At 45.1% G+C, this 13,731-nt stretch overlaps 1 protein-coding gene across 1 annotated transcript; it reads right to left on the bottom strand.

Annotated features, from left to right (window-relative positions):
- Positions 1–2,011: 2,011 nt before the first annotated feature.
- Positions 2,012–10,175, bottom strand: LOC116679466 (phosphoinositide-3-kinase, regulatory subunit 4; the record flags this gene model as incomplete). Its single annotated transcript, XM_032509119.1, is given in 5 exon segments — positions 2,012–2,222; positions 4,177–4,238; positions 4,241–4,309; positions 7,261–7,998; positions 9,860–10,175. Coding segments are annotated over 4 exon segments (1,060 nt in total), but the record flags the coding sequence as incomplete, so codon positions are not given.
- Positions 10,176–13,731: the final 3,556 nt, after the last annotated feature.

The raw sequence follows: 13,731 nt of genomic DNA, 5'->3' as shown, positions 1-13,731 counted from the left end.
TGTCCAGGTCTTAGACCTGGGGTCCCCACTCACCCCCCCGCAGGTTGTGCAGGATGTGTCCAGGTCTTAGAACCCGGGTCCCCACTCACCCCCCCGCAGGTTGTGCAGGATGTTGTCCAGGTCTTAGACCTGGGGTCCCCACTCACCCCCCGCAGGTTGTGCAGGATGTTGTCCAGGTCTTAGACCTGGGGTCCCCACTCACCCCCCCGCAGGTTGTGCAGGATGTTGTCCAGGTCTTAGACCTGGGGTCCCCACTCACCCCCCGCAGGTTGTGCAGATGTTGTCCAGGTCTTAGACCTGGGTCCCCACTCACCCCCCCGCAGGTTGTGCAGGATGTTGTCCAGGTCTTAGAACCCGGGTCCCCACTCACCCCCCCGCAGGTTGTGCAGGATGTTGTCCAGGTCTTAGACTGGGGTCCCCACTCACCCCCCGCAGGTTGTGCAGGATGTTGTCCAGGTCTTAGACCTGGGGTCCCACTCACCCCCCCGCAGGTTGTGCAGGATGTTGTCCAGGTCTTAGACCTGGGGTCCCCACTCACCCCCCCGCAGGTTGTGCAGGAGTTGTCCAGGTCTTAGACCTGGGGTCCCCACTCACCCCCCCCGCAGGTTGTGCAGGATGTTGTCCAGGTCTTAGACCTGGGGTCCCCACTCACGCCCCCGCAGGTTGTGCAGGATGTTGTCCAGGTCTTAGACCCGGGGTCCCCACTCACCCCCCCGCAGGTTGTGCAGGATGTTGTCCAGGTCTTAGACCTGGGGTCCCCACTCACCCCCCCGCAGGTTGTGCAGGATGTTGTCCAGGTCTTAGACCTGGGGTCCCCACTCACGCCCCCGCAGGTTTGTGCAGGATGTTGTCCAGGTCTTAGACCCGGGGTCCCCACTCACCCCCCCGCAGGTTGTGCAGGATGTTGTCCAGGTCTTAGACCTGGGGTCCCCACTCACCCCCCGCAGGTTGTGCAGGATGTTGTCCAGGTCTTAGACCTGGGGTCCCCACTCACCCCCCCGCAGGTTGTGCAGGTGTTGTCCAGGTCTTAGAACCGGGTCCCCACTCACCCCCCCGCAGGTTGTGCAGGATGTTGTCCAGGTCTTAGACCTGGGGTCCCCACTCACCCCCCCGCAGGTTGTGCAGGATGTTGTCCAGGTCTTAGACCTGGGGTCCCCACTCACCCCCCCGCAGGTTGTGCAGGATGTTGTCCAGGTCTTAGACCTGGGGTCCCCACTCACCCCCCCGCAGGTTGTGCAGGATGTTGTCCAGGTCTTAGAACCCGGGTCCCCACTCACCCCCCCGCAGGTTGTGCAGGATGTTGTCCAGGTCTTAGACCTGGGGTCCCCACTCACCCCCCCGCAGGTTGTGCAGGATGTTGTCCAGGTCTTAGACCTGGGGTCCCCACTCACCCCCCCGCAGGTTGTGCAGGATGTTGTCCAGGTCTTAGACCTGGGGTCCCCACTCACCCCCCCGCAGGTTGTGCAGGATGTTGTCCAGGTCTTAGACCTGGGGTCCCCACTCACCCCCCCGCAGGTTGTGCAGGATGTTGTCCAGGTCTTAGAACCGGTCCACACTCACCCCCCCGCAGGTTGTGCAGGATGTTGTCCAGGTCTTAGACCTGGGTCCCCACTCACCCCCCCGCAGGTTGTGCAGGATGTTGTCCAGGTCTTAGACCTGGGGTCCCACTCACCCCCCCCGCAGGTTGTGCAGGAGTTGTCCAGGTCTTAGACCTGGGGTCCCCACTCACCCCCCCGCAGGTTGTGCAGGATGTTGTCCAGGTCTTAGACCTGGGGTCCCACTCACCCCCCCGCAGGTTGTGCAGGATGTTGTCCAGGTCTTAGACCTGGGGTCCCCACTCACCCCCCCGCAGGTTGTGCAGGATGTTGTCCAGGTCTTAGACCTGGGGTCCCCACTCACCCCCCCGCAGGTTGTGCAGGATGTTGTCCAGGTCTTAGACCTGGGGTCCCACTCACCCCCCGCAGGTTGTGCAGGATGTTGTCCAGGTCTTAGACCTGGGGTCCCCACTCACCCCCCCGCAGGTTGTGCAGGATGTTGTCCAGGTCTTTGCGGATGACGAGCACGCGCTCGTCGGCCGACTGGAAGGTCTCCTTGGCGAACTGGGCCATGTACGGCTGCAGGAAGGTGTAGAAGATGTCGGGGAAGGCCTTCCCCCGCTGCTGCTTCAGGTACTCCTCCGCCGTCAGACGCCGCTCCGGCTCCCGCTGCACCATCTGGGCCACCTGGGGGAGGAAAACCACTTCCTGTCAGAGGACCCTGCCACACTAGCCAAGTTGTTGTTGTTGTTTGGTATGTATGCAGATGATCTAATAAGACTGTTGATCTTTATCACATTACACAGAGATTTATGTACCTCTTAAAAAGAAAAACAATAACTCAGTTGGACAACTATTCAATTGTCTTGACGACATAAAAGCCTGGATGGCTCTGAACTTTTTAAGTTTCAATGATGAAAAAACAGAAGTGATGGTTTTTGGAGGCACCACTGGGACCCTGCCTGTAGATTGGGCTCCTTGGCACCCTATATTAAATCTAACATTACAAACCTAGGAGTTAAAGTGGACCCTGAGCTTAAATTTGACAATCAAATCAAAGCAGTTGTCAATCAAGCTTCTTTCATTTGAGGCAACTGGCCAAAATAAAGCCAATTTTGTCAAGGCAACATTTTGAAACTGCAATCCACGCCTTCATAACTACACGGCTGGACCACTGTAATTCACTATATGTGGGGGTTAGTGGGTCCTCCATCACCCGTCTCCAGATGATACTAAACGCAGCAGCACGTCTTCTAACGGGCACACGTAAACATGAGCACATCTCCCCAATTTTAGCTTCACTACACTGGCTTCCTATTCCATTTAGGATCCATTTTTAAAATTCAGTTATTTGCTTTTAAATCACTGAATGGTCTTGCCCCGCCACACCTCTCTGAGCTTCTACACCCTTATAGACCCGTGCTCGCTCTCAGGTCAGATGATCAGCTGCTCCTGACCTGGGCCCAAAACTAAGCGTGAGCTCAGAGGGGCCCGGGGCCCCTAGACTATGGAAGGATCTGCCTTTTTATGTAAAACCTCTTCTTTATCTGCTTTTAAAACCCTTCTTAAAACCCATCTTTTCTCTTTGGCTTTTGACACATAGTAAGATGTCGACTTCATTTACTTGTTCTTATTTGCTACTTTGTGTGTGTTTTTAAATTGTGCGGTTATTAATTATAAATATGTTTGTTTATTTTCTGTCCAGCACTTTGGTTGTTGTAAAGTGCTTAACAAATAAAGTAGGTATGGTATGGTACACCGACCACCTCGTGTTTCCTCAGCCTCTGATTGGAAGATCCCTGAGAGAGAAGGTGACTCAGCATCTTTGAGGCTGAAGCGTGGACATGACTACACATTAAAAACCTCAGCAGACCAAATGTTTCATTGCAACTTGTGTGTGACAAATACTGCGTTATGTCAAAATGTGACAAACTCAGATTTATATGTAGATTTTTTTTTTTCTAAATCATGCACGGAAATGTGGATTAAAAAATAGATGCACTGATAAATCGGTAATTGGTTTAGAATCGAATCGTGAGGTGCCCAGAGATCCCCCCCCCCACCCCTGCCGGCTACTTTTTTTTTGGGGGGGGGGGACACAAAGCCGCCGTGTTTATGCAGTTCATCCAGCTGTGTGTTTTTGCTGCCTCCAGCTTCTTCAGGAACTAAATGTGTCTTCTGTCAAACAGCCACACACACACCGAGAATCAAACACACCTTCTACTGTGTGTGTGTGCGTGTGTGCGTGTGCGTGCGTGCGTGTGTGTGTGTGTGTGTGTGTGTGTGCGTGTCGCATTAGGTCACGGCCACACTCACCTCGATCTATATTATACATCATGTATTATACTTCATATATGTGATGGTCAGTTTGCTCCACTTTGCAGCGATACATACAGAAATGGTTCTTTTTAGATGAAACAGATGTCGATAAGTTTCCTTTTGGGGACGTCATCTGAAATTGGGAAAAATTTAAATCGCTATAATATATGCCCCCCCCCCCCCCCCCCCCCCAGTGGGTAGGTGCCTGCACCCCTTCAGACAGACTAGACTGGGGGACTCTGGGATAAAGAGAACCGTGTGCTGCGTTAATAACACTTGACTTTGGATTCTCGTCGACCAACCAGAGACCGGCGATCGTTACCAGCTCTCGGACGCTGCGGTCCTCGATCTTCAGGAGGACGTGCTCCGTCTGGACGTGTCCTTCCGATACGCCAGCAGCTGGGACAGGTCGAAGAGGGGGACGCCCTCGGTGAAGAGCTCGGCGATCACACAGCCTGGACACACAACCACACGATTACACACAGAGACACACACAGCCTGGACACACAACCACACGATTACACACAGAGACACACACAGCCTGGACACACAACCACACGATTACACACAGAGACACACACAGCCTGGACACACAACCACACGATTACACACAGAGACACACACAGCCTGGACACACAACCACACGATTACACACAGAGACACACACAGCCTGGACACACAACCACACAATTACACACAGAGACACACACAGCCTGGACACACAACCACACGATTACACACAGATATGCACACACAGCCTGGACACACAACCACACGATTACACACAGAGACACACACAGCCTGGACACACAACCACACAATTACACACAGAGACACACACAGCCTGGACACACAACCACACGATTACACACAGATATGCACACACAGCCTGGACACACAACCACACGTTTACACACAGATATACACACAGATAAACACACAACCACACGATTACAGACAGCCTGGACACACAACCACACGATTACACACAGAGACACACACAACCACACGATTACACACAGATATACACACAACCACACGATTACACACAGATATACACACAACCACACGATTACACACAGAGACACACACAACCACACGATTACACACAGAGACACACACAACCACACGATTACACACAGATATACACACAACCACACGATTACACACAGATATACACACAACCACACGATTACACACAGATATACACAGTTTACACACAGATATACACACAACCACAAGATTACACACAGAGACACACACAACCACACGATTACACACAGATATACACACAACCACACGATTACACACAGATATACACACAACCACACGTTTACACACAGAGAGACACACAACCACACGATTACACACAGATACACACACAACCACACGATTACACACAGCCTGGACACACAACCACACGATTACACACAGAGACACACACAACCACACGATTACACACAGATACACACACAGATATACACACAACCACACGTTTACACACAGATATACACACAATCACACGTTTACACACAGATATACACACAACCACACGTTTACACACAAATACACACAGATATACAAAGCCTGGACACACAACCACACAATTACACACAGATATACACACAACCACACGTTTACACACAAATACACACAGCCTGGACACACAACCACACGTTTACACACAGATATACACACAACCACACGTTTACACACAGATACACACAGATATACACAGCCTGGACACACAACCACACAATTACACACAGATATACACAGCCTGGACACACAACCACACGATTACACACAGATATACACACAACCACACAATTACACACAGCCTGGACACACAACCACACGTTTACACACAGATATACACACAACCACATGTTTACACACAGATCTACACACAACCACACGTTTACACACAGATATACACACAACCACACGTTCACACACAGATATACACACAGATATACACACAATCACACGTTTACACACAGATATACACACAGATATACACACAACCACACGTTCACACACAGATATACACACAGATATACACACAATCACACGTTTACACACAGATATACACACAACCACACGTTCACACAGATATACACACAGATATACACACAACCACACGTTCACACACAGATATACACACAAACACACATTTACACACATATATCCACACAACCACACATTTACACAAAAAGATACACACTGCAGTCTGAACAGCTGGTTTGATGTAATACCCCTTTAACCCTCGAAAATCAACCTTTTGTTGAAGCTTATTATCGATGTTTTTAACTTTTTCTCACATTTTGTCCTTTTTTTCAACACTTTTGATGCTTTTTCAACAATGTTTGACACTTTTTTTTTACGTTTTCAACACTACGTAACACTAACTTATTAACTTTAGTTTTACAGTTATTTGGGAATTTATGGTCATAAACCTCATTTATAGGAAATTATACCTAATGTTTGAGTTAGAAAAGCAGAATTAGGAATTATTGAGACTAAAATTAAAGGAAGGATGTTGATGATAATCACAGACTGGAATATGTCACTTTTACTCACACTATTTCAACAACACTTCACTTGTTTTACAATGCTATAAAATAGAATAAGACCCAAAATTAATGAAAGTAGAGATTTGTACTTGGCAAAGAGCGTTGGAATCAATCATGTTATTTTGGGGAATTAAAAAGAACATTGATATAGGACAACATGGGGACAACATGGGGACAACATGGGGACAACATGAGGACAACATGAGGACAACATGAGGACAACATGGGGACAACATGAGGACAACATGAGGACAACATGAGGACAACATGAGGACAACATGGGGACAACATGGGGACAACATGGGGACAACATGAGGACAACATGGGGACAACATGGGGACAACATGGGACAACATGAGGACAACATGGGGACAACATGAGGACAACATGAGGACAACATGAGGACAACATGGGGACAACATGGGGACAACATGAGGACAACATGGGGACAACATGGGGACAACAAGAGGGCAACATGGGGACAACATGGGGACAACATGGGGACAACATGAGGACAACATGGGGACAACTGGAGTCATCCCAAAAGGATTAATAAAGAGAAGTCCAAGTCTCTTGATATATATCATCCATATTCAAATATTAGTTCTTATATTTGATCCTAGTATTATTCGATGTATATTGTATGTAAATATATTGTATCCAAGTATTTTTATTTATATTCTGTGCTGTGTGACTGATTTTGCTGCTGGAACACTAGAATTACGCATTTTATTGGGATCTATCTATCTATCTCTCTATCTATCTATCCATCTATAGTCTATCTTTGATTTTGTCCATGTGTCCCAGCTGTAACTAAAGTGTCCCTCTACCTGCGGAGAAGATGTCCATGGCCTGTCTGAGCTCCCCCCGGCCCCGCTGGTTGTTGCTGCTCAGGTCCACCAGCGGCGTGTTCTGGTCGCTCTCCGTGGTGAACATGCTGCCGTCCACGAACCTCTCCGGCGCGATGTAGCACGTCCGCCGCCGCGACGTGTCGAAGAAGTAGTTGAAGTCGGCGGGGTTGTCCTCCGGCAGGTACGTGGGCTTGAAGCTGGCGAAGTCGGTGAGCAGCACCCAGTTCCAGCTGGTCACCATCACGTTCTCCGTCTTGATGTCGCCGTGGCGCACGCCGGCCCGGTGCGCCTGGTCCACGGCGTTGAGGACCTGGAAGGCCAGCCAGCGCTTCTCCACGTTGTTGAGGAAGGGCCGCGTGCTGATGCGGTCGTACAGGTTGTCGCGGACGTACTGGCGGAACAGGATGGCCGCCTTCTCCGTCAGCGAGGCCTTCTGGAACGGCAGGCAGTTCTGGCACGAGTGCAGGCGGATCTTCAGCTCCTCCAGCTCCTGCTTGTAGCTGGTCAGCGGCAGCGACGGGTCCTGGATGGCGAAGACCTTGACCACCACCAGGCCCTCGCGGTGCTTGGCCCGGGCCACCTTGAAGAAGCGCGTGCTGCCCAGGCTCTTGTCGTACTCGTGGTCGTGGATGTCGGAGAAGTAGCTGTCCACGGACAGGATCTGGGAGGGGGCGATGCCCGCCAGCTGGTTCCCCATGGCGCCTCCACACAGGGGGTCTGCAGGGGGGGGGGGGGGGGGGGCAGTAAAGACCAGTTTACTCAGAGTAGGGCTGCACACGGTCCTGATGTTGTGATTGTGGTATGATTCATATTGGATGGATAGAGAGATAGAGAGATAGATAGAGAGAGAGAGAGAGAGATAGAGAGATAGATAGATAGAGAGAGAGATAGATGGATAGATAGATAGATAGAGTAGATAGATAGATAGAGTAGATAGAGAGATAGAGAGATAGATAGATAGATAGATAGATAGAGAGATAGATAGATAGATAGATAGATAGATAGATAGATAGATAGATAGAGTAGATAGATAGATAGAGTAGATAGATAGATAGAGATAGATAGATAGATAGATAGATAGATAGATAGATAGATAGATAGATAGATAGATAGATAGATAGAGAGGAGAGAGAGAGAGAGAGAGAGAGAGAGAGAGAGAGAGAGAGATAGATAGATAGATAGATAGATAGATATATAATAGAGAGATAGATAGATAGATAGATAGATAGAGAGAGAGAGAGATAGATAGATGAGAGATAGATAGAGAGATAGATAGATAGAAATTGATCCAATAAAATGGAAATTACAGTGTTACAGCAGCAAAATCAGTCACACAGCAATATATAATGATATATAAATATCATGAAATACTAGGATACAATATACATGCATACATACAGTATACATGAAATGCTAATAGGATAAAATACAAGAACAGATATTTGAATATTTATAAAAATGTGCAACTGCTTAAATAGTAATGATTAATATGTAAATAAACCAATTGTGCAGGTTGCACTAAGTTCAGAATGATAGTTTTAAGTACAACTAGTCTCATTTTCATCCTAAAATATTATACTGTAATGAAAAAGCTTAACGTGGGTTAATGTACCTAAACAACTACCAATTATGACCATATTTCTCTCAAATATTGCTCCCCATAACCACTAAAAAACCGTCAAAACATCAAACCAAAAGTCCTATTATTATGGAAGTTATCTGTCTGCTTCATTAAGGGATACTGTAGCTTAACGTGGTTTAATGTACCTAAACAGCAACCATACTTCATCATATTTCTCTTACATATTGCTCCCCATAACCACTGGAAACTGCCCAAAAATCTAACCCAGAGTCCTATTATTATGGAAGTTATCTGACATTAGGCGTGTCTTCTTCATTAAGGGATACTGTAACTTAACTTGATTTAATTTACCTAAACAATAATCATATTTCACCATATTTCTCTCACATATTTCTCCTCATACCCACTAAAAACTGTCAAAAAATCAGACCCAAAGTCCTATTATTATGGAGATTATTTGACATTAATGGTGTCTTCTTCATTAAGGGATACTGTAGTTTAACGTGATTTAATGTACCTAAACAGCGACCATACTTCATCATGTTTCTCTCACATATTGCTCCCCATAACCACTGAAAACTGCCAAATAATCGAACCCAGAGTCCTATTATTATGGAAGTTATCTGACATTAAGGTGTCTGCGTCATAAAGGGATATTTTGTAGCTTAATTAAAAATTTAAAATTGATTTAATGAAGCTAAACAACAACCAATTATCACCATATTTCTCTGACATATTGCTCCTAATGCCCACTGAAAACTGCCCAAAAATCTATCCCATAATCCAATTATTATGGAAGTTATCTGACATTGGGTTAAAGGTATCTCGGAGATTAAACAGTCTCCCCCAATAATCACATGATTCAGCTACACCAACTTAGCATTGTAGCTAACCGTTGTTACCGTTTTGAAATACACAATTCCCGTTAGAAACACTTAAAAAACACCTTAATGTCCCGGTTAAAACACTGAAAAGAGTGCGTGTTTGTGTTGTTACCAGCTGCTGTTGACAGGCCCGCTGTTGTTGTTGTTGTTGTTGTTGATTGTGTGTATGTGTGCTTCCGCAGGCTAGCGACTAGCTAGCATTAGCTACTGCTAACGGTAACGGCGGTTAGCCTGAACGCGGAGTGATCGTCCTCATTTCGGTTCCCGGTGCTTTGGCTACGACAGCTGTCCGACTACCGTATCGTTCCGCCGCGGGTAAAACGCCCCGCTGCGGTAAACGGACCGTAACCGGTAAAAAATAACCGTAAAAGTAGCTGCTGAATCCCAGTTAGCTTGTTGTTATCTGTTGTTATGAATCCGGGTCAGACCGGAAGCTGTGATACGGTGACAGCGCCCCTGCTGGTCGAGTTACGTTAATGCAAAGATCGTCTATCGAGAGGGAAATTCACTCTCCTTAGTGGTCCCTAATACTGTATCTGAAGTCTCTTTTATATAGACCTTAGTGGTCCCTAATACTGTATCTGAAGTCTCTTAATAGACCTAGTGGTCCCTAATACTGTATCTGAAGTCTCTTTTATATAGACCTTAGTGGTCCCCTAATACTGTATCTGAAGTCTCTTTATATAGACCTTAGTGGTCCCCTAATACTGTATCTGAGTCTCTTTATATAGACCTTAGTGGCCCTAATACGTATCTGAAGTCTCTTTTATATAGACCTAGTGGTCCCTAATAATGTATCTGAAGTCTCTTTTATATAGACCTTAGTGTCCCAATACTGTATCTGAGTGAAGTCTCTTTATATAGACCTTAGTGGTCCCTAATACTGTATCTGAAGTCTCTTTATATAGACCTTAGTGGTCCCTAATACTGTATCTGAGTCTCTCTTTATATAGACTTAGTGGTCCCTAATACTGTATCTGAAGTCTCTTTATATAGACCTTAGTGGTCCCTAATACTGTATCTGAAGTCTCTTTATATAGACCTTAGTGGTCCTAATACTGTATCTGAAGTCTCTTTATAGTAGACTCTTAGTGGTCCCCTAATACTGTATCTGAAGTCTCTTTTATATAGACCTTAGTGGTCCCTAATACTGTATCTGAAGTCTCTTTATATAGACCTTAGTGGTCCCCTAATACTGTATCTGAAGTCTCTTTATATAGACCTTAGTGGTCCCTAATACTGTATCTGAAGTCTCTTTATATAGACCTTAGTGGTCCCTAATACTGTATCTGAAGTCTCTTTTATATAGACCTTAGTGGTCCCCTAATACTGTATCTGAAGTCTCTTTATATAGACCTTAGTGGTCCCCTAATACTGGATCTGAAGTCTCTTTATATAGACCTTAGTGGTCCCTAATACTGTATCTGAAGTCTCTTATATAGACCTTAGTGGTCCCCTAATACTGGATCTGAAGTCTCTTTATATAGACCTTAGTGGTCCCTAATACTGTATCTGAAGTCTCTTTTATATAGACCTTAGTGGTCCCTAATACTGTATCTGAAGTCTCTTTATATAGACCTTAGTGGTCCCTAATACTGTATCTGAAGTCTCTTTATATAGACCTTAGTGGTCCCTAATACTGTATCTGAGTCTCTTTTATATAGACCTTAGTGGTCCCTAATACTGTATCTGAAGTCTCTTTATATAGACCTTAGTGGTCCCTAATACTGTATCTGAAGTCTCTTTTATATAGACCTTAGTGGTCCCAATACTGTATCTGAAGTCTCTTTTATATAGACCTTAGTGGTCCCTAATACTGTATCTGAAGTCTCTTTTATAGACCTTAGTGGTCCCTAATAATGGATCTGAAGTCTCTTTATATAGACCTTAGTGGTCCCCTAATACTGTATCTGAAGTCTCTTTTATATAGACCTTAGTGGTCCCTAATACTGTATCTGAAGTCTCTTCATATAGACCTTAGTGGTCCCTAATACTGTATCTGAAGTCTTTATATAGACCTTAGTGGTCCCTAATACTGTATCTGAGTCTCTTATATAGACCTTAGTGGTCCCTAATACTGTATCTGAAGTCTCTTTATATAGACCTTAGTGGTCCCCTAATACTGTATCTGAAGTCTCTTTATATAGACCTTAGTGGTCCCTAATACTGTATCTGAAGTCTCTTTATATAGACCTTAGTGGTCCCTAATACTGTATCTGAAGTCTCTTTTATATAGACCTTAGTGGTCCCCTATACTGTATCTGAAGTCTCTTTTATATAGACCTTAGTGGTCCCCTAATACTGTACTGAAGTCTCTTTATATAGACCTTAGTGGTCCCCTAATACTGTATCTGAAGTCTCTTTATATAGACCTTAGTGGTCCCTAATACTGTATCTGAAGTCTCTTTATAGACCTTAGTGGTCCCTAATACTGTATCTGAAGTCTCTTTATATAGACCTTAGTGGTCCCTAATACTGGATCTGAGTCTCTTTTATATAGACCTTAGTGGTCCCCAATACTGTATCTGAAGTCTCTTCATATAGACCTTAGTGGTCCCCTAATACTGTATCTAAGTCTCTTTATATAGACCTAAGTGGTCCCTAATACTGTATCTGAAGTCTCTTTTATATAGACCTTAGTGGCCCCTAATACTGTTTCTGAAGTCTCTTTTATATAGACCTTAGTGGTCCCCTAATACTGTATCTGAAGTCTCTTTTATATAGACCTTAGTGGTCCCCTAATACTGATCTGAAGTCTCTTTATATGACCTTAGTGGCCCCTAATACTGTATCTGAAGTCTCTTTATTATAGACCTTAGTGGTCCCTAATACTGGTATCTGAAGTCTCTTTATATAGACCTTAGTGGTCCCCTAATACTGTATCTGAAGTCTCTTTATATAGACCTTAGTGGTCCCTATACTGTATCTGAAGTCTCTTTATATAGACCTTAGTGGTCCCCTAATACTGTATCTGAAGTCTCTTTATATAGACCTTAGTGGTCCCCTAATACTGTATCTGAGTCTCTTTTATAAGACCTTAGTGGTCCCTAATACTGTATCTGAAGTCTCTTTATATAGACCTTAGTGGTCCCTAATACTGTATCTGAGTCTCTTTTATATAGACCTTAGTGGTCCCCTAATACTGTATCTGAAGTCTCTTTTATATAGACCTTAGTGGTCCCTAATACTGTATCGAAGTCTCTTTTATAGACCTAAGTGGTCCCTAATACTGTATCTGAAGTCTCTTTTATATAGACCTTAGTGGTCCCTAATACTGTATCTGAAGTCTCTTTATATAGACCTTAGTGGTCCCTAATACTGAATCTGAAGTCTAATTATCAACAACCAAGAGCCAAAACTGTCTCTAAAATGTAAAACATCCGTGTTTACGCCTGCGCAGTAGGTGGGCACGTGTAGCGGGTCTGATCTAGCATCTACCTCGTTGGGTGGGTTAGATTTAGGGAAAGATGCTTTGGGTAAATCCTGGTTAAAATAGACCCTTTCTGCTATAAATTAGCCCTGAAGGATATCGTCCATGTGCGTGAGACTCCATTATGTAACCTGTGTAAGACCGACTGGGTCCTGGTCTGTGGCGAACCACTGAAGAACTGAACCGCAACCAGGTGTGTAAACGTGTGTTTTATTTTATTTTTTTATTTAACGCGGACGTACCGGTGCTGTAACGATTTAACGGGACACCAACGACACGAGGAATGATTTCATTTGTCGTATTTTTGAATATGTCATTGTTTGTTGACGTTTGTTAGATTCTCATCCTACTGTACGTTGTTAGCATACGTCATGTACACCAGACTCCGTTCACAAATCACCGAATTTTATGTTTTCTTACAAGTCGAGATACGGGAAAAAAAGGAATTCTTTAAAATACGGTTGATATCCTTAATGGACACTTCTGGGTGCCGATTACTGCCACATGTCTCACCGTGATGGATGGACGTTATTTCAACCAAATCTAAATTTAAA

The sequence above is a fragment of the Etheostoma spectabile genome, unplaced genomic scaffold (assembly GCF_008692095.1).
Source record: "Etheostoma spectabile isolate EspeVRDwgs_2016 unplaced genomic scaffold, UIUC_Espe_1.0 scaffold00014534, whole genome shotgun sequence".
Classification (NCBI taxonomy): domain Eukaryota; kingdom Metazoa; phylum Chordata; class Actinopteri; order Perciformes; family Percidae; genus Etheostoma; species Etheostoma spectabile.
The sequence above is the reverse complement of the archived record's forward strand: the minus strand, read 5'-3'. Positions and strand labels throughout refer to the sequence as shown.